This window comes from Acipenser ruthenus, chromosome 8, assembly GCF_902713425.1.
Source record: "Acipenser ruthenus chromosome 8, fAciRut3.2 maternal haplotype, whole genome shotgun sequence".
Lineage (NCBI taxonomy): Eukaryota > Metazoa > Chordata > Actinopteri > Acipenseriformes > Acipenseridae > Acipenser > Acipenser ruthenus.
The window spans coordinates 63,929,590-63,951,206 of record NC_081196.1 but is presented as its reverse complement, the minus strand read 5'-3'; the positions used below and the strand labels follow the sequence as shown (position 1 = coordinate 63,951,206).

At 39.7% G+C, this 21,617-nt stretch overlaps 1 protein-coding gene across 7 annotated transcripts in view; it reads right to left on the bottom strand.

Annotated features, from left to right (window-relative positions):
• The window catches only part of LOC117407294 (gamma-aminobutyric acid receptor subunit beta-3), a 97,405-nt gene that overhangs the window by 19,392 nt on the left and 56,396 nt on the right, over positions 1-21,617 (bottom strand). For all 7 annotated transcript variants that reach the window (XM_059029475.1, XM_059029481.1, XM_059029476.1 and 4 more), the window contains 4 exons: positions 14,484-14,704; positions 12,189-12,271; positions 10,947-11,084; positions 6,812-6,964 (listed from right to left, as the gene is read on the bottom strand). In XM_059029475.1, the coding sequence (XP_058885458.1) occupies positions 6,812-6,964; positions 10,947-11,084; positions 12,189-12,271; positions 14,484-14,704 (595 nt within the window). The remainder of the gene's footprint in view (positions 1-6,811; positions 6,965-10,946; positions 11,085-12,188; positions 12,272-14,483; positions 14,705-21,617) is intronic.

Sequence of the window (21,617 nt, the reverse complement as noted above, 5' to 3'; positions counted from 1 at the left end):
TTCAGCTAACTCAAGATTCAGTACATTACATGCTGTTAGTGTGTGTAGCTGTGAGTACTCTGTTAAATTCAATACAGTACATGTATATGAAAAGGGTACAGTACAAATACAGTGTATTCAATATACTTGCATTATGATCTTTCCCATATATCTGTCATGTTCATTTAAACCATTTTCCCTAATGTTCAAGGTACCTCTACAAAGTTTATAATGTATCAAGCACAGAGTATTGAAACCCATGCTGTTTCTAATGTATCAAGCACAGAGTATTGAAACATAGATGCTGGATTCACACTCACTCTGCTTGAAATGCTGTATTTAATTTAAGAATGAGAGTAGGCCATTTGGCTAAAAATATTATTATAAAAACACCTTAGAGAAAAAAGTGTGGACCTGATCACCTGTACACATACATACAACAAAAATAATCAGATACACCTTGCCAAGTCACAATGGAGGGGTCCTACACACAGGGAACAGGGTACAGTACTGGCAAGTCAGCAAAATAAATTCAAAGCAAAACGAGCCCCATTGAAGGAGGTCCGATTGTTGGAGTTATACCACATTTCTGTTAGCCAACATTAGGCCACTCCTATGCAATTAGCCAACATTAGGGCACTCCTATGCAATTAGCCAACATTAGGGCACTCCTATGCAATTAACCAACATTAGGACACTCCTATGCAATTAGCTAACATTAGGCCACTCCTATGCAATTAGCCAATATTAGGGCAACCCTATGCACTTATCCAACATTGGGGGACTCCTATGCAATTAGCCAACATTAGGGCGCTCCTATGTAAGTTTATTCCCTAACAGGTTTGATAAGCAGGTCTAAAGTAAGTGTGTAGAGCATAACAAATCTGGGGCCCTATTTTGGAGCCAGTTCAAAGAGCGAGGCAGATTAGAAGGGAATGACACCGCTTGGATGGTACAACACGACCAAAACAAGGAGCTGCAGTTAGGAGCTGTGGATGTGTTGTTCTCAGTTACATTCTATCTTACATTCATTCTGGAATATTGCCTTACTTTTTGCCACAGGGTTCTAAAAAGATCCCTTAATTCCTTCATGCCTCTTATGTACCAGTATGTGCTGAACACTAACCCCAAATTATGACATGAAGTTTAACAAGAAAAGCTGAAAGAGTAACTAAGCCCTAGTGTCTGTCCATCTTGATATATACAGACGTGCTCAAATTTGTTGGTACCCTTACAGCTCATTGAAATAATGCTTCATTCCTCCTGAAAAGTGATGAAATTAAAAGCTATTTTATCATGTATACTTGCATGCCTTTGGTATGTCATAGAATAAAGCAAAGAAGCTGTGAAAAGAGATGAATTATTGCTTATTCTACAAAGATATTCAAAAATGGCCTGGACACATTTGTTGGTACCCCTTAGAAAAGATAATAAATAATTGGATTATAGTGATATTTCAAACTAATTAGTTTCTTTAATTAGTATCACACATGTCTCCAATCTTGTAATCAGTCATTCAGCCTATTTAAATGGAGAAAAGTAGTCACTGTGCTGTTTGGTATCATTGTGTGCATCACACTGAACATGGACCAGAGAAAGCAAAGGAGAGAGTTGTCTGAGGAGATCAGAAAGAAACTAATAGACAAGCATGGTAAAGGTAAAGGCTACAAGACCATCTCCAAGCAGCTTGATGTTCCTGTGACAACAGTTGCAAATATTATTAAGAAGTTTAAGGTCCATGGAACTGTAGCCAACCTCCCTGGGCGCGGCCGCAAGAGGAAAATCGACCCCAGATTGAACAGAAGGATAGTGCGAATGGTAGAAAAAGAACCAAGGATAACTGCCAAAGAGATACAAGCTGAACTCCAAGGTGAAGGTACGTCAGTTTCTGATCGCACCATCCGTCGCTTTTTGAGTGAAAGTGGGCTCCATGGAAGAAGACGCAGGAGGACTCCACTTTTGAAAGAAAAACATAAAAAAGCCAGACTGGAATTTGCTAAAATGCATATTGACAAGCCACAATCCTTCTGGGAGAATGTCCTTTGGACAGATGAGTCAAAACTGGAGCTTTTTGGCAAGTCACATCAGCTCTACGTTCACAGACGAAAAAATGAAGCTTTCAAAGAAAAGAACACCATACCTACAGTGAAACATGGAGGAGGCTCGGTTATGTTTTGGGGCTGCTTTGCTGCGCCTGGCACAGGGTGCCTTGAATCTGTGCAGGGCACAATGAAATCTCAAGACTATCAAGGCATTCTGGAGCGAAACGTCCTGCCCAGTGTTAGAAAGCTCTGTCTTAGTCGCAGGTCATGGGTCCTCCAACAGGATAATGACCCAAAACACACAGCTAAAAGCACCCAAGAATGGATAAGAACAAAACATTGGACTATTCTGAAGTGGCCTTCTATGAGTCCTGATCTGAATCCTATCGAACATCTATGGAAAGAGCTGAAACTTGCAGTCTGGAGAAGGCACCCATCAAACCTGAGACAGCTGGAGCAGTTTGCTCAGGAAGAGTGGGCCAAACTACCTGTTAACAGGTGCAGAAGTCTCATTGAGAGCTACAGAAAACGTTTGATTGCCTCTAAAGGTTGTGCAACAAAATATTAGGTTAGCAGTCCTATCATTTTTGTCCATGCCATTTTCATTTGTTTATTATTTACAATATTATGTTGAATAAAAAATCAAAAGCAAAGTCTGATTTCTATTAAATATGGAATAAACAATGGTGGATGCCAATTACTTTTGTCAGTTTCAAGTTATTTCAGAGAAAATTGTGCATTCTTCGTTTTTTGTGGAGGGGTACCAACAAATTTGAGCACGTCTGTATATATATATATATATATATGGGGATTTAATCACTTAATGATTAATCGATTAATCACACCTGTGGGCTTTGATCCATTAAAAAAGAATGGATCTATTATTCCTGTCTACCTGAGTGCGGTCTCAATAAACACTGCGTGAAAAAGAAATCTTGACAAATGGTGGAAAGTACTTACTGGAAGGTGTACCCAGTGTTTCACAATATCTCACAATGAAGAAAAAAAGAACCCAGCTTGCAACATTTGCTCATCAGTGCTTTCCTTTCACAGCAGTACTCTACGTAGAACGGATCATCTCAGTCGTAAGTATGTAGATTTTAATATTCAATGTATCCCTTTCAAACGGTATCAGAAAATGAATATTGAAAAACTTGTTTGTCTGAAAAACTAACTAGTTCACTTAACAACAGTGTATATAGTTAGTGATTGCTGTTAGGTGCAGTAAAACATAAATACATTTAGAAATGTATAAGCTAAAGAAATGAGCTAGCATTATGTAACATTTGCTGTAAAGAGCATTATGTTAATACTGTAATTGTCTTCAATAAAATTTCATATCACGAGCAAACAGGTGGGATTAATCAGGCTGTCTTCCTTTCTTGCTGTTTGATCCTCCTCCTCTGAACAATAACCAGGAGGATTTTTCTTGAGAAAATGCCTGCTTGACAAACATCTGTTGTGACTCTGGGCTGATGAAGAACCTGTGAAGCAGAGAGAAAACAAGCAGTAAAGCTTTGAGGTGTGGTAGCGCAGTTTGTAATATTCACTAACCTTTCAACTCAGGAGGCCTGGGCTTGAATATGTGACACTATCGGCAACACTTTGCATGACGCATCTCCAATTACTGTGTAGTTACTTAGTAAATACACATGTGCTTACACAGCATTTACAGTCTTATTACATCTAACTACGGTGTAGTTACTTAGTAAATACATGTGTGCTTACACATCATTACAGTGCTATTAGGCATAGTTACAATGTGAACTGTGATGAAACTTGATATTAACATTATTTACTATATTAGATTCTAGGGTTGGATGGGATATAGATTAGGGAATATTGCGACCAAATGATTGACTTTATGAGTTCAATAAAGATTCTGCTATAAATGTATACGACTTAGTGGTAGTAGAATTATACATTATAAAACACATGACTCAATACATTACTTACCCAGAAAATCAGTTCATGCTCTTGCCATTGCTGAAGTTGTTCTTCTTCCACACATTTGTGTTGTTTTGTGTTGGTTGGCTCCCAAAGTTCCTTGTGTTTCGTCATCGTTTCTTGAAAATGACATTGATGACTCCTTTGCATTAGGCTAAGATTCCTTTCTCTTTATACTGTATGATTGATTGTGATCAGTGTGTTTGTATTGAGGAGGGGGGGACAGTATTAGATATATACATGTCTTTATACTGTATGATTGATTGTGATCAGTGTGTTTGTATTGAGGAGGGGAGGACAGTATTAGATATATGCATGTGTTTATACTGTATGATTGATTGTGATCAGTGTGTTTGTATTGAGGAGGGGAGGACAGTATTAGATATATGCATGTGTTTATACTGTATGATTGATTGTGATCAGTGTGTTTGTATTGAGGAGGGGAGGGGAGGACAGTATTAGATATATGCATGTCTTTATACTGTATGATTGATTGTGATCAGTGTGTTTGTATTGAGGAGGGGAGGACAGTATTAGATATATGCATGTGTTTATACTGTATGATTGATTGTGATCAGTGTGTTTGTATTGAGGAGGGGAGGACAGTATTAGATATATGCATGTGTTTATACTGTATGATTGATTGTGATCAGTGTGTTTGTATTGAGGAGGGGGGGACAGTATTAGATATATGCATGTCTTTATACTGTATGATTGATTGTGATCAGTGTGTTTGTATTGAGGAGGGGAGGACAGTATTAGATATATACATGTCTTTATACTGTATGATTGATTGTGATCAGTGTGTTTGTATTGAGGAGGGGAGGGGAGGACAGTATTAGATATATGCATGTCTTTATACTGTATGATTGATTGTGATCAGTGTGTTTGTATTGAGGAGGGGGGGACAGTATTAGATATATACATGTCTTTATACTGTATGATTGATTGTGATCAGTGTGTTTGTATTGAGGAGGGGGGGACAGTATTAGATATATACATGTCTTTATACTGTATGATTGATTGTGATCAGTGTGTTTGTATTGAGGAGGGGAGGACAGTATTAGATATATGCATGTGTTTATACTGTATGATTGATTGTGATCAGTGTGTTTGTATTGAGGAGGGGGGGACAGTATTAGATATATGCATGTGTTTATACTATATGATTGATTGTGATCAGTGTGTTTGTATTGAGGAGGGGAGGACAGTATTAGATATATACATGTCTTTATACTGTATGATTGATTGTGATCAGTGTGTTTGTATTGAGGAGGGGAGGGGAGGACAGTATTAGATATATGCATGTCTTTATACTGTATGATTGATTGTGATCAGTGTGTTTGTATTGAGGAGGGGAGGACAGTATTAGATATATACATGTCTTTATACTGTATGATTGATTGTGATCAGTGTGTTTGTATTGAGGAGGGGAGGGGAGGACAGTATTAGATATATGCATGTCTTTATACTGTATGATTGATTGTGATCAGTGTGTTTGTATTGAGGAGGGGAGGGGAGGACAGTATTAGACATACACATGTATGTTATCCTTCACTTTGGTGTTTTAAAAAGGAGCTAACTGAGTCATGAGAGTGGAAGTCACTGTTAAATAATTACAATCTAATGCAATCTAATGCTTACATGGATGCAAATAAATGTCTGACGGTTAATTGAAAAGTGAACCGACGCGTCGTGTCTGAAATTGCACCTGCCACTCGTTACAATGCATACTTCTGTTCTTGGTGATAATAATAAAAAAAGGTTTCGTATGAAGAAAGTGCACTGAAGCTCACGACATATCTGGTGTTTTCCCCTTTGTTAGAGACAGTTATTAAACTCACAGAAATGCAAGTGTACATTTTCATTCTGTTTATTTGTCAGCCATCTAAACCACCTAACAATATCCTGCCAGATAAATAAAATGCCTGTCTCCTTTCTAAATATAGATCCAATGTCTACCAGTCTGTTGGGTTCTCTGTGAAATGCCTAAATGCTTGCAGATACTGACACTTCTGCCCACACAAATGACCCACTCTAGCCGGCACTGGCAGGAGCTATGAAAAGCATCAGTATAGGCATGAACATTTCAATGCTCCATTACAAAACGAAGTGCAATCAAGCATGCAGGGTGCAAGTTCCGGTCCCAGCACACACTGTACACTCACATTGTTCTTACTCATTCCATGCATTTATTTATTGCCGTGAGCAAGTTCACATTGCTCATTTACTTGCGTGAGATTGCAGTTTACTAAACGAGACTGGTTTCCATGTAAAATACCTAGAGGAGTACATCTATCTTGAGATGCATCTAAAACTGCATTTCAAATAACTGCATTGCTTTGCAGGCGATTGTTTTTTAAAAAGCGAACAAACAAATATGCACAACTGGTCAACACATTAGAGAATGCATTCATAGTGTGCTGGCCCATGCAGCTCCCAGCAGTGCTGACGGTTTCTGTGATGTGGGGTGCATGTGTAATATGTCTGCTGCTTGTAATATGGGATTGCAGATGTCTGCAGGCTCAATCCGTCACAACCGGATTGCTTTCAGTTCTGCTTCCTCATACCCCTTGGGTCTAGTGGGTCTGGTAAGAACACAGCAGAATGGAGAATGATTCGAAACAGCTACAAACTTCTAACGCTCTCTCTCTCCTGATACAGCTCTTGGACTGGCTCGCAGAGTATGCTTTTAAACTTATTGAGGAATTACCCTTCATATACTGGGTGTGCTGTTTAGATTTTGGAGATGATCTAATCAAAGGTGACTGACATCTTCAATTTTTTAACTTGTATGCGGTTCATACTTTTTTTTGTATCTTACTGTAGACTATTAAACATACCTAAAGCAACTCTTGCAGCGGATGCATCGTAATTGATCCAAAATGACACCCAAGACAGAATGGTAATCAGAATCGAGGGCATGTAGGTCTGAAGGATGAAGTATCCGATATTTCTCTTCAGCTTGAAGCTCAGAGACAGTCGTGGGTAGGCACCTGAGAAAATAAGATTGAAGAAAGAAATCAGCCTGCTTTCTTCAAGGAGCACGCATACAAAATGTTTTGTTTCAGTTTCTATGGAGACAACAGTGTATTGGGTTTATTGCTATGGCAACTAAGGCATACTTGGTCGTGAATTGCACAATAAATTGTCATTACTTAGCCCTGAGTACTACAGTATATCGAGGGGGAAGAATATATTTTCCTGAAAAGGTATATTTTGAATATTACGGCACTTGAACTTTTTAATACTGCAATGCTCCAGTATCTGAAGATGGAACAATGCTAATCAAAGCGTTGCAATGCTCCAGTATCTGAAGTTGGAACAATGCTAATCAAAGCGTTGCAATGCTCCAGTATCTGAAGATGGAACAATTCTAATCAAAGCGTTGCAATGCTCCAGTATCTGAAGATGGTACAATGCTAATCAAAGCGTTGCAATGCTCCAGTATCTGAAGTTGGAACAATGCTAATCAAAGCGTTGCAATGCTCCAGTATCTGAAGATGGAACAATGCTAATCAAAGCGTTGCAATGCTCCAGTATCTGAAGTTGGAACAATGCTAATCAAAGCATTGTAATGCTCCAGTATCTGAAGTTGGAACAATGCTAATCAAAGCATTGTAATGCTCCAGTATCTGAAGTTGGAACAATGCTAATCAAAGCGTTGCAATGCTCCAGTATCTGAAGATGGTACAATGCTAATCAAAGCGTTGCAATGCTCCAGTATCTGAAGATGGTACAATGCTAATCAAAGCGTTGCAATGCTCCAGTATCTGAAGTTGGAACAATGCTAATCAAAGCGTTGCAATGCTCCAGTATCTGAAGATGGAACAATGCTAATCAAAGCGTTGCAATGCTCCAGTATCTGAAGTTGGAACAATGCTAATCAAAGCATTGTAATGCTCCAGTATCTGAAGTTGGAACAATGCTAATCAAAGCGTTGCAATGCTCCAGTATCTGAAGATGGAACAATGCTAATCAAAGCGTTGCAATGCTCCAGTATCTGAAGATGGAACAATGCTAATCAAAGCGTTGCAATTCTCCAGTATCTGAAGATGGTACAATGCTAATCAAAGCGTTGCAATGCTCCAGTATCTGAAGTTGGAACAATGCTAATCAAAGCGTTGCAATGCTCCAGTATCTGAAGATGGAACAATGCTAATCAAAGCGTTGCAATGCTCCAGTATCTGAAGATGGAACAATGCTAATCAAAGCGTTGCAATGCTCCAGTATCTGAAGATGGAACAATGCTAATCAAAGCGTTGCAATGCTCCAGTATCTGAAGTTGGAACAATGCTAATCAAAGCGTTGCAATGCTCCAGTATCTGAAGATGGAACAATTCTAATCAAAGCGTTGCAATGCTCCAGTATCTGAAGATGGTACAATGCTAATCAAAGCGTTGCAATGCTCCAGTATCTGAAGATGGTACAATGCTAATCAAAGCGTTGCAATGCTCCAGTATCTGAAGATGGTACAATGCTAATCAAAGCGTTGCAATGCTCCAGTATCTGAAGTTGGAACAATGCTAATCAAAGCGTTGCAATGCTCCAGTATCTGAAGATGGAACAATGCTAATCAAAGCGTTGCAATGCTCCAGTATCTGAAGTTGGAACAATGCTAATCAAAGCATTGTAATGCTCCAGTATCTGAAGTTGGAACAATGCTAATCAAAGCGTTGCAATGCTCCAGTATCTGAAGACGGAACACATTTTACAATTTTATAACCCTGACATTTAGCCTGAAAAACTAGATCAATATAACTGTACTGCAGTAGTGCATTTCTGCTACAGAAATCTCATTATTTCAAACACCCAATGAAAGCTGCCATGCTAACTGACTTACCTTAGATGTATTGCAGTTGACATTTAAAAACCCCAGCACTAGGTGCATGCCTTTATTCAACATCTAAATAAACTGCAAGCACGTCTGGGATTTTGCAAAGCTAACAGGGAGCTCTTCTTTCTCTTAATTAAGGTAGATTTTGTAAAGCTAACAGGGAGCTCTTCTTTCTCTTATTAAAGGTATATTTCACAAAGCTAACAGTGAGCTCTTCTTTCTCTTATTAAAGGTAGATTTTACAAAGCTAACAGGAAGCTCTTCTTTCTCTTATTAAATGTAGATTTTGCAAAGCTAACAGGGAGCTCTTCTTTCTCTTATTAAATGTAGATTTTGCAAAGCTAACAGGAAGCTCTTCTTTCTACAGAGAGATCTTTATTTTCTCTTATTAAAGGTAGATTTTGCAAAGCTAACAGGGAGCTCTTCTTTCTCTTAATTAAGATAGATTTTGCAAATCTATCAGGAAGCTCTTCTTTCTCTTAATTAAGGTAGATTCTGTAAAGCTAACAGGGAGCTCTTCTTTCTCTTATTAAAGGTATATTTCACAAAGCTAACAGGGAGCTCTTCTTTCTCTTATTAAAGGTAGATTTTACAAAGCTAACAGGAAGCTCTTCTTTCTCTTATTAAATGTAGATTTTGCAAAGCTAACAGGGAGCTCTTCTTTCTCTTATTAAATGTAGATTTTGCAAAGCTAACAGGAAGCTACTTTTTTCTACAGAGAGCTCTTCTTTTTCTTATTAAAGGTAGATTTTGTAAAGCTAACAGGGAGCTCTTCTTTCTCTTATTAAAGGTCTATTTCCAAACCCTCTGTAGCCTTGATTACATCCCCCGTCAAGTTGCCTTGCATTACACTGCACTGCTCAGACTTGCTCTGAGTAATTAACAGAAAACAGAGCTATCTTCTGATTAGGGTAGTGGAGCTGTTGGTTTCCCTTGGGTATTCTCAATCAAAAGTAATTAAGCTTAGAAGTGTGTCACATAATATACATATTTCAAATTAACTAATGTGCACATGCGCAGCCCAATGCAGAAAGGATGTGTCATGTTTTATCTTTGGGGATGTACTTACATGACTGTAAGAAAAAAATACATTTCATCACCCCTGTAGTCATCTTATCAAACTTTGCACCAAATCATTCACAATCGCAATGCTTACAGTATCCATGTTTCTCCGAATCTCAAAACATAAAATCCTTCATGGATCTCATTTGAGTACATCTGTATCAACTGCTAAAATGTAGGAGCTGAAGTGTAAGAGATGAATCATTACTGCGCCACTTCAATGAGATTTTTATTCCAAGCTTGTTAAGGGAATAATTTATACTGCGAGTCTTGAGCCTCATGAATATATCATATGTTTTTATCATGAAGTTCAATTTTAAAAAAACAGGAGGATGATTCCCACTGCATTATCACTCACCATTCAAGTGGATGATTCCCACTGCATTATCACTCACCATTCAAGTGGATGATTCCCACTGCATTATCATTCAACATTCCAGTGGATGATTCCTACTGCATTATCATTCAACATTCAAGTGGATGATTCCCACTGCATTATCATTCAACATTCCAGTGGATGATTCCCACTGCATTATCATTCAACATTCAAGTGGATGATTCCCACTGCATTATCATTCAACATTCCAGTGGATGATTCCCACTGCATTATCATTCAACATTCAAGTGGATGATTCCCACTGCATTATCACTCACCATTCAAGTGGATGATTCCCACTGCATTATCATTCAACATTCAAGTGGATGATTCCCACTGCATTATCATTCAACATTCCAGTGGATGATTCCCACTGTATTATCACTCACCATTCAAGTGGATGATTCCCACTGCATTATCACTCACCATTCAAGTGGATGATTCCCACTGCATTATCACTCACCATTCAAGTGAATTTTAAGTCACACTCGTTAAGGATGCAAACATTGTAATTGGGTTGATAACCTTTAATACAGTTAAACATCATATACCATGGCATCTTCCTACAGAAGAGCGTGCATGTCTAAGAGTCCTTCACAACAAAATGTTAGATTTTTTTATTCTGTCATAGCGTTTCCGTTTCTGTTCATAAGTTGTGCTTTGAAGGGATGGAAAGAAGCAGCAGGTATTCATCAGTTGTTACCTGTGGCAAAGACAACATTGCGAGAAACCAGCCTGTATTCCACAATGGAGAACTGAGGCAGCTCAATCTTTCCCACCCCAGTCACAGCAGAGTCTCCTCCTTTCCAGTAGAACCCGATATCATCTGTTGTGTAGCCATCTGCAGTACAAACACACACACACATGCAGGTTAAGGAACTGGGTACCCTGCACTCTCTTTGATGTGTTATGCACCAGGTCATATAGATTCAACCCTGGTCTAGGGGATGGAAGGTCATTGCTTTGAGGGGGGGGGGGGCTTTATTAAGTTCTTTGATTTAAAATTGGTTTATGTGGGTCCCCCTACAACGGTAAAAAAAAATCATAAATAAAGTTTGTAAGGGCCTTTACAAAGTCAAGCAGAGACCTATTGTACCATAGCACCCTGACAAAGCCAAGCGGAGACCTATTGAACCATAGCACCCTGACAAAGCCAAGCAGAGACCTATTGAACCATAGCACCCTGACAAAGCCAAGCAGAGACCTATTGAACCATAGCACCCTGACAAACCCAAGCAGAGACCTATTGAACCATAGCACCCTGCACTGACAAAGCCAAGCAGAGCCTGGTCCTCAAAGGGTCAGTAACTTGGCAAAGCTGCTGCTTTGGTTTGCCAGGTGAAAGGAAGTGATTGGATGAACGGAGGATCCCATTTGTATGTGGTTTGCTGGGTGAAAGGAGGTGATTGGATGAACGGAGGATTCCAGTTGTATGTGGTTTGCTGGGTGAAAGGAGGTGATTGGATGAACAGAGGATTCCAGTTGTATGTGGTTACAGCAATGAGGGAAAGGGGCATTTGTGGGACAAACATTATTTTTACAGGATGCACTTTTTTAACTCTAGTATATTGAAAAAGACAAACCAACAGGATCCAGCACTGGGACCAATCTGGGGTGCTCAGTCTGAATCTGATTCGAATTTGAGCATTACTGTAATGTTAAGGATCCAAAGGCTGCCTAATCAAACTGGAATGATAAAGAAAACAATGGATGTGCACAGCTTCACATTCTGAAAAACAACAACACAAAGAGAAATGCAAATGACACAACACTCAAGTGTAACTTTCCCTGGCTCCTTAAAGACACGAGTTCAAAGAGATCTGGCTTTGATAATGTGATAATAGAGCACAATAGCAGTGCTCTTATACTGAAGAAAGATTTCCCAATATACAAAATAAACTAGAGTGTTACCTTTAGGGCATGCATTTCTCTGGAGGGTACTTACAGCTTTCTATTTCCAGTGTGCAGTTCTGTTCATCCAAGGGGTATCTCCGCAGATCCATCATGCAGGCAGCTGTTGTTGTGATTCTGAGTCAAAGCCACAGTTATACATATTTATATATCAAAGTGTAACAGAGGCCATCATTCTCCTTGCTGTCTCCCCCCACACAGAGCGGACACAGAACTGGACATTTAGACCTACAGTATACTGATATCTACAGTCTTGTTTCCAGTGACTTAATCAAACACATAACAACATAACATAAAGCATAACGCTATATACATGTGTGTTTTGCTTTGATAGATAGATAATATACTAACTCAATCTACTGAGTGAAGCAAAGCCAATCCCGTAGAGGTAATAGTGTCACAGTACAGCCTGCTTCTGCCGGGATTCTGGGTAAACTACTTGCAGTGAATCAAGCTGACATATTTTCTTGTAAAAATGATCATCCGCGCTTCTGAATTATGTATTTGGGTATTCCATCTGGTCTCAGAATGAGAGAGATGGAGAGAGAGAGAGAGCGCAGCAGTAATAAGAGTGTAGTGCACTGAAAGCGTAATCTTTATTTTATTGTTAGATCATGACCTAACCATTTTCCACTCTAGTCTGGGGAAATCAGGACATAAGAGGTACGTTTTCACATGCAAGTCTCAGGATGCATTTGCACACTTCATATAGAAAAAGCTTTAAATAAAGTCTGGTATTGATGGAATCTCTTGGGAGTTTAGATGTTTATGAATCGAGGACCATGAGACAATGATTTGTAGTCATTATAACAAAGCAGCTTCAGTGTATAGAGACTGCGTCTATTTTGTATCATTTGATACAGTAAGATGTTTGAAAATCGGAAGGCAACAAGGGGCTAAATGCTGCTGCAATGTTCCGAATGATCCAAAAGGTCTATTGATTTGAAGAATATGTAAAGATATATCAAGAGAAACAAACGTTTTTGACCCTTATGTGACTGCCTGCTCAAGAGCTGGTTACATCATATATAAACTAGGTGAGTTATGGGGGTGTGTCTATAAACTAGGTGAGTTATGGGGGTGTGTCTATAAACTAGGTGAGTTATGGGGGTGTGTCTATAAACTAGGTGAGTTATGGGGCATGTCTATAAACTAGGTGAGTTATGGGGGCGTGTCTATAAACTAGGTGAGTTTCTACTCCACTCCACTGTTTCTCTGGGATTCCTCTAAAAGAAAATCTATGTTGTATAATTGAATTCGGTACATAGAGAGCAAAACGTCACATTTCAGATTTGGCTCTGTGACAGGGTCACAGTTTGTTGTTTGGTGAAAGTGTTTAGTTTCTGTTTGTTCAAATATTGTATTTATTTACAAAATGCATACAGGGGTGGGGTGTAACCCATCACAGGCTTCCAGAATCTTCTCTCTTGAAATAATTCAGTTCAGTCAGACAGTGGCTGAAAGCAGTTTTCAGCCTATTTATAATGTGATTTTAAACTGGTAAACTGTCGACCCTAGTTAATACCAGAAGTGAAAATCCAAAAGTACATTTCCTGCTAGATGAGTTTCTCTTTACTTTTCTCTGCTGCTTCTAGCTGGTAACTTTATAAATGTGCCTGTGTCTCTGCCTACACTTTCTTCAAAGCAGGGCCCTGTACAGAGACTGTCACTGGGGCACATGGACTGGATCTGTTACTTCCACAGTACACACCTTGAAACTGTTGAAACCCAGCAACCAGAAATAACAAGCCACTACTATCTGGAAGTGGAAGCAATCTCACAACGCCTCATGGGAACTATCAGATCGGTCTGGCCATGTCAATAGTGTGACAGGTATCCCTGGCAGTACAGCATAGTTAAGAGCTAGCCATGGGAGTTCAAAACAGGAAGACAAACCATAAGATTTCTTTCTTTCTTTCTTTCTTTCTTTCTTTCTTTCTTTCTTTCTTTCTTCATTTGGGGCTGGCTGATAAGGTATTTGATTAACCTTTTACTTTTGCACCCATGTATCTTTGCTTTACTATCCTGTCACTTGAAAACCTATTGGGGGCTCCACATTGTGTATCGTGATTGTATTTCCAGTGCCTGTTTTCACTGCACATGTATTGTAACTGCAGGGCATGCCTGATGTTGCACACGGTATCATAAATAGATCAGACCTGACTGTTGACACTGCCTGTAAGATTGAGAAACACTGAGGCTGTCACATCATCTCTGCAGGCTTTTCTACCGTTGGAGGCTGGAGTGATGCAATGCTTCTTGCAAAGGCTTTGGTACAAAAACAATCTCTGCAGATGCAAATGTCAAGAGCACATTAGACGACACCAACCTCAGTCCGTAGAGCACCGTTCCATCTGGATGAAGCCGAATCATCCGGTTCTTCACGGTGACACCGTGCACAAAGGACTTCTTGTCGTTTAGAAAGTAGGTGTCGGGGACCCACAGCTGATCCGCCACCCGGTTATCAAGTGTTAAATTGAGAGGTATTCCTGAGTAAGCCAGCCTCTTGTCCCTCCAGTACTGCTGAAAGTACATGGTCAAGGTGTAGTCCTGGAATGGAAAGATGCAAAGGAAGGTTACAGAGAAATGAAATCTGATCAATAGAAGGAGTGCAACGTTCTGTTCCAAGCCAGGGCTCATCTTCCATTCGCTGTTGCTACCAGAGAACAACTGGTTTTTATTTTTGCTGTTTGGTTCCAAGGAGTTGCTCTAATGTCTTTATTTAATACACATTTCAATTTTAAATAACAGGACCTTACTTTTAAATAGTGGCGGCACACACCCCACTGTTAGTATTACAGCTGTTGTGATATTAAATCTCTATATATGTGTTGCAGAGATACCTCTCATTGTTTTAAAATGCTGTCTCGAGTGTTCCTTGTGGGATCACAACACCAAAGGTGAAGGCATATGTGTACATGTGAGTTTCTGTAAAGACAATGTCTGTAAGTAATGAAAATTGGTAACACTACATGAAGTGTCTCCAATACACACATGGGCTTGCAAATACTCAGAGATGTATTTATAGACACGGCTGATCGTGTCTTGAAGGACTGTGTTGTAAGTTTCAGTCTTGCCTTGTGTCTGTGCTCTGCAGAGCCAGTGAATTGTAATTCAGCCACAATGTATTGCTCTCTGTAATTGAGTTGCTTCAACCAAATTATTTACACCCAAGCAAAGTAAACAGGATTTGTTTTTCACTAGCTTTAGATTCATGAGGATCAAAACAGCAGATGAGGGATTTAACAGCTTTTGGCAGCAGAATGTTACTGTGCTGTCTGGTAAGTACTGGACTACTGTTATACCCCAGAAACGTCACTGTTAACGTATGCCTTCATTCTAGAACTAATCTGTTTATGAATGACCTGCTTTAAGAGAAACTGCAGTCTGGTATACACTGAGGTGTGTGTGTGTGTGTGTGTGTGTGTGTGTGTGTGTGTGTGTGTGTGTGTGTGTGTGTGTGTGTGTTGAATTAGTGTAATACTGAATATGCAGAATTTCCAACCAAGCAAGTGCTATTTCCCAGGACCTAAGTGGTATGGAAATATCCGCACGCAAGTCAGGACTGGCTAGTAACGAGTTATTTATTAAATGTAATTATCCTGAGGTCCTAATGGAGCTTGCTCCCTCTAATAAAGCCACCACAGTAAACACTGAACTGACTTTGATTTGATACATTTCCATTCTGCTGACTAACAGTATCAGGGCAATTGCTCTTTAATGAAATTAAATTGGTGTAAGGTATCAGGAAACAATCTGGAAATGGCATTAGAGTCGTTTTTAGCTTTTCAGTTATTTCTTTCAAAGCTTCACTCTGTTAATGAGTAGCAGTGTAATGTGTCCTCTCGGACTTCCTCCCATATACTGTACTTGCACATCTGCATGCAGTTCACCCAGAACACTCTGTCTAAATAAAGCAGCCAATATTATTTCCAGGTCACACTTTACATGGTGTCTCTAAATACTGTGTGATTAAATGTTAGTTACTTAGTAAATACATATGTAGTTACACAAATTAAGTCAAGTAGGCAACCGTTTGGACAAATGCCTTCTTCAAGTGTAACCTTATATTATAAGAATTCTTCAATGTATACAGTACATGTGCTTCCAAGATCTGCAGCTTCATAGACCTAGGATTAATATTGCTCTGATTTTCCCTTTGCACCAGGACTAGGAACACAATTTACAATGCAATGCCCACGATAAAGACACACCGATCTCATACAATTGCATACAATAGACAGCAAACAAGTCAGGAAAAACACTGAACAGCAGAAATGTAAAAGCAACTCCTAGTACTGATGACTATAGCTAAAATGAGGTGAGAAACAGAACCCCCTGAATAGCAGAAGAATACAAGCTGATAAGAGTTTCCCTAAACATGCTGACTGGCGCTAAACACTCTGCTTCTTTTAAAAAGCCATGGCCTTCTATTGTACCAGGGAAACTGTCAGTGCTCACCACCTTCAAACCCAGAAAAACAAGCACTTGAAATAGGTAAATATACCAAAGTGAGAAAATACTAATTAATGAAAGCAATGCACTCATTATCTCCTCATACGCTTCAATAGCTTGCTATTAACCAAATAACGGTGTGCGCTCAATAAAGGCATTGAGGTAGAAGAGTTATATAAATAAACCCAGGTCTAAAAGAGAAGCAGCTACTATATTTGGTCAGTGTTTAGGATATTTGGTTAGTGTATTTAGGATATTTGGTCAGTGTGTTTAGGATATTTGGTCAGTGTTTTTAGGATATTTGGTTAGTGTTTAGGATATCTGGTCAGTGTGTTTAGGATATTTGGTCAGTGTTTTTAGGATATTTGTTGAGTGTTTAGGATATTTGGTCGTGTGTTTAGGATATTTGGTCAGTGTTTTTAGATATTTGGTCCTGTTTTTACTCAGAGCCATGGGTTTAACACTCAGCCACGGGTTAAACACTCAGTCATGGGTTAAACACTCAGCCATGGGTTAAACACTCAGCCATGGGTTAAACACTCAGCCATGGGTTAAACACTCAGAGCCATGGGTTAAACACTTAGAGACATGGGTTAAACACTCAGAGCCATGGGTTAAACACTTAGAGACATGGGTTAAACACTCAGCCATGGGTTAAACACTCAGCCATGGGTTAAACACTCAGAGCCATGGGTTAAACACTTAGAGACATGGGTTAAACACTCAGAGCCATGGGTTAAACACTTAGAGACATGGGTTAAACACTCAGCCATGGGTTAAACACTCAGCCATGGGTTAAACACTCAGAGCCATGGGTTAAACACTCAGAGCCATGGGTTAAACACTTAGAGACATGGGTTAAACACTCAGCCATGGGTTAAACACTCAGCCATGGGTTAAACACTCAGAGCCATGGGTTAAACACTTAGAGACATGGGTTAAACACTCAGCCATGGGTTAAACACTCAGCCATGGGTTAAACACTCAGAGCCATGGGTTAAACACTCAGAGCCATGGGTTAAACACTTAGAGACATGGGTTAAACACTCAGCCATGGGTTAAACACTCAGCCATGGGTTAAACACTCAGCCATGGGTTAAACACTTAGAGCCATGGGTCAAACACTCAGCCATGGGTTAAACACTCAGAGCCATGGGTTAAACACTCAGAGCCATGGGTTAAACACTTAGAGCCATGGGTCAAACACTCAGCCATGGGTCAAACACTCAGCCATGGGTTAAACACTCACCCATGTTAAAAACAGCAACACATCATCGATACACTGGATGTGGTTGGTAGTTCTCAAGACTACTTGACCATTAGTCGCTACTGGAGAATATTGACTCTTTTCACACTCTGTATGGAGTGTGTAGCTCTGTGCTTTACATGTGTACATTTTGAAATGGAGGGGTTAGGGAGTGGATATTGTGCTTCTATAGCTACACTGTTACAAATGCTTTTTTACTCAGAAGACTACAGATAGAAGAATATAGTGAATCAACACCAATGAATAATGTTTTAGTGTAAAGCATGACCGTCATTGTGGGATACTGCAGCTTTGACAGCTGAGTAAGTACAACAAATAGATATTCATACAGCATGTAGAGAAACACAAGAGCTTCAATAGATGAATATATATCCGGGTGAGATATTTAGGACCAGATGTAGCTTTTGCTCTGGTGCGAAATTTGCTCCACTTTTTTTTCAAAATACCAATGTTTGTGAATTTGAAAATATCAAGCGAGGTATGCGCAGCTGCCCTGGAATTAACATTCAGAGAGCTGTATGTCAAATTATGAACCATTAGCAGGTTTTGTATTTTGTATTTTTATTTTACATATAATGTTCTGTTTCTTTTTTGTAAGGGTTCACAGTGTAAAAGAGCAAACCCTCACTCAACAATCTCAGTGGCATGGTATCACATACCAGCTCTATGCAAATGTACTGTAGTTGTTTCTCTTAACCCTCATAAGGACACGTCGGAAAACTGACTTTCCTGGCAACCTGGGCTCCAACCAGAACCCAGCAATAAAACAACATATAACTAACAACTGGAGCAAATGAATGAATGAAAATGTGTATATGAACACTTTATTGTGCTTTTCCTTCACTTCTAGCCATCGTTTGGTATAGGGTGTTGTTTATGCTATTCAAAACGGATAAGACGCCCAATGCGCACAGCTGTCTCCTAGCAAGATAAGGCACCACTGTATTCTGGACACTGTAGTTTATTCTAGAAACATGTCACGGGCACGTGAGAGATCATTGTGTTCCTAGCTCTTTCAGTTTTTGAGTTACAGGCACGTGAACACACCTGCCAATTTGTTGCGCGTCACAACACTGGAGCACTGAATGAGGGGGTGGTAGAAAGTATGCATACAGGCATGCCTGACATCAATGGAAAGCGCAAAGCCTGTGCTTTTAAATGACGTTGCAACTGGAACGCTCTCTGTTGAAGTGACTGAGTAATAGGCAACAGACACAACTTAGGAGCAGACTCATGTCACATGACTCAAACCTTAGTTTCAGTTTGCTGTAGTTTCGCTTAGCAACCTGTGTTCAGGACATGCGATACATCATTGGAAAGCTCCAAATCTGTACTTTCAAACAAGCCTTGAACCAGGAATGGTGCCTGAGATATTCATACGAGAAGGTCGGGCCCCCCGATACACTGCACCTGGGGTCCATACAGACCCCAAACCGAAAAGGGCAGCAGTGTGGATGTGGTTGGTAGTCTTGAGAACTACAAACCACATCCTGTCTTGACCGGAGGGTCGTGGGTTCAATCCCAGGTGGGGGACACTGCTGCTGTACCCTTGAGCAAGGTACTTTACCTAGATTGCGCCAGTAAAAACCCAACTGTATAAATGGGTGATTGTATATAAAAATAATGTGTAAAAAATAATGTAATTGTATGTAAAAATAATGTGATATCTTGTAACAATTGTAAGTTGCCCTGGATAAGGGCGTCTGCTAAGAAATTAATAATAATAATAATAATAATAATAATAATAATAATAATAATAATAATAATAATAATAATAATAATAATAAAACAATTTGGGAAATTCAATCAGGCTATCTGGACTAGAATTATCCTTTGCATAGTGTAACAGGATGGGTGCCTGACAACTACCTAACAGGAAACAAAAATCAAGTCATTAGATCCACATAAAAACTGATACTAAATCACCACAGGGTCCGAATGGACCCCAGGTTACCTTATGAGGGTTAGAGCACCCTCAAGTTGTAATGAAATGATATTCCAGTTTGAACATAACATACTGGAAACACATTTCAGTTTCTTCTACACTATCAATAGGAGTTCAAAAAATGATATGGACTAGCATTACAAAGGCATGACTGATGCACATACAAGTAAACACACACACGCTCACACACACACGCACAAGCACACACTCACACGCACACGCACACACACACGCACACACACACGCACACACACACATGCACTCACACACACACACTCACAAGCACACACACACATGCACACACACACGCACAAACATGCACGCAGGCATACACACTCACAGACACGCACGCATGCACACACACTCACACACACACGCACGCATGCACACACACACACAAACACACACACACACACATGCACACACACACGCACATGCACACACACACACGCACACATACACACGCACACACACACACACACACGTCGTGCTGTTCCTACAGCATGAAAAGACCTGCAGGTAAACCGGCTGCTGCAGCAATATCCCCATGGTTAATAGAGATGCTCTCACAAGAGTCTGAAATTGCACATGTGGCAAGTCTAATTGTGCCTTGTACTGATCTGACAACAGTTAAAGATTGATTAATGAAAGTTACCTCATATCAGCAAAAGCCTTTCTGCTTTCCCTCCACGGTGCACACTTAATAAAAAAAAAGTAATCTGTTCATAAATGTGCTGAGTATTGCACTTACTCACAAGATCAAATCTGAACAAAACGTGGCAGCTATTTTACTATGCCTAAATTTTCAAAGGCATAAAACCATATTGCACCTCCCTCACTCACCTCTGTTAAGGTTCATTCTGTTGTAATATAAGGATTGATTGGTCCCATAGAAAGATAACTACTCATCCAATATATCTCATGTGAATGCTCCACAGACAGATGTATAGGGTAAGTAAAGACCTAACAGATGCTTAATCTATACCTATGTGAGAGTAGGGACTGCTCGAAATAAAATCTCCTATTGCAGTATCTGTCCTCCAGTGTGATCTTACTGTACTTGGGAAACTTTTCAGCTAGGAATATGAGAACAATATCTCCATTATATTCTTTTTACATTGCAATTCTAAAATGAATTGCTATCATCCTGTGGCAAAGTGCCCCGCCCCTGTGTGCATGTGTGTGATCTGTGTTGTATGTTGGATGTTGCGTGTGTTAATGTCGGTGTATAGATTGGTACACGGGATATAAACGGGTCTGTGTTTCACGTGTATTTAAAAAGTGTAGATTTGTATTTAGGCACGAGGAGAGCACAAATCACTTCACGTGCTGGTTAAATGTAATATGTGAGCACGGGGTTGCACAGAATTAATTCACGTGCTGGGATTCAAGTGAATAATTAATTAGTAATTGAATCCCAGCACAATAGTATATATAGACGCACATTTCTTGCACTCAGGGTTGGGTGTTCGGAAGAGGAGAACGGGTGAGAGAGAGAGGAGAGTTAAAGCAGTAAAAACGTAAACGTAAAGTGTTTGTTCTCACCGTGTCTGTTTGTCTGTCCGTGCACCGTTTGTTTAGTGTTAGTCCGTTTTGTATGTCTGTTTAGTTTGGCGCAAGTGCCGTGTCCTGTGTTTTTGTGCTGTTTGAAACCTTTTATTTTGTTAATAAACGCTGAGTGCAGCCATTGCACTCAGCTCATCATCACCACCGTCTCTGTCTGTGTATTCCTTTTCTGGTCTGACGCCACCCACTCTGGCCGTCTTTGTGACACATCCTCTCTGTAATATTTTATT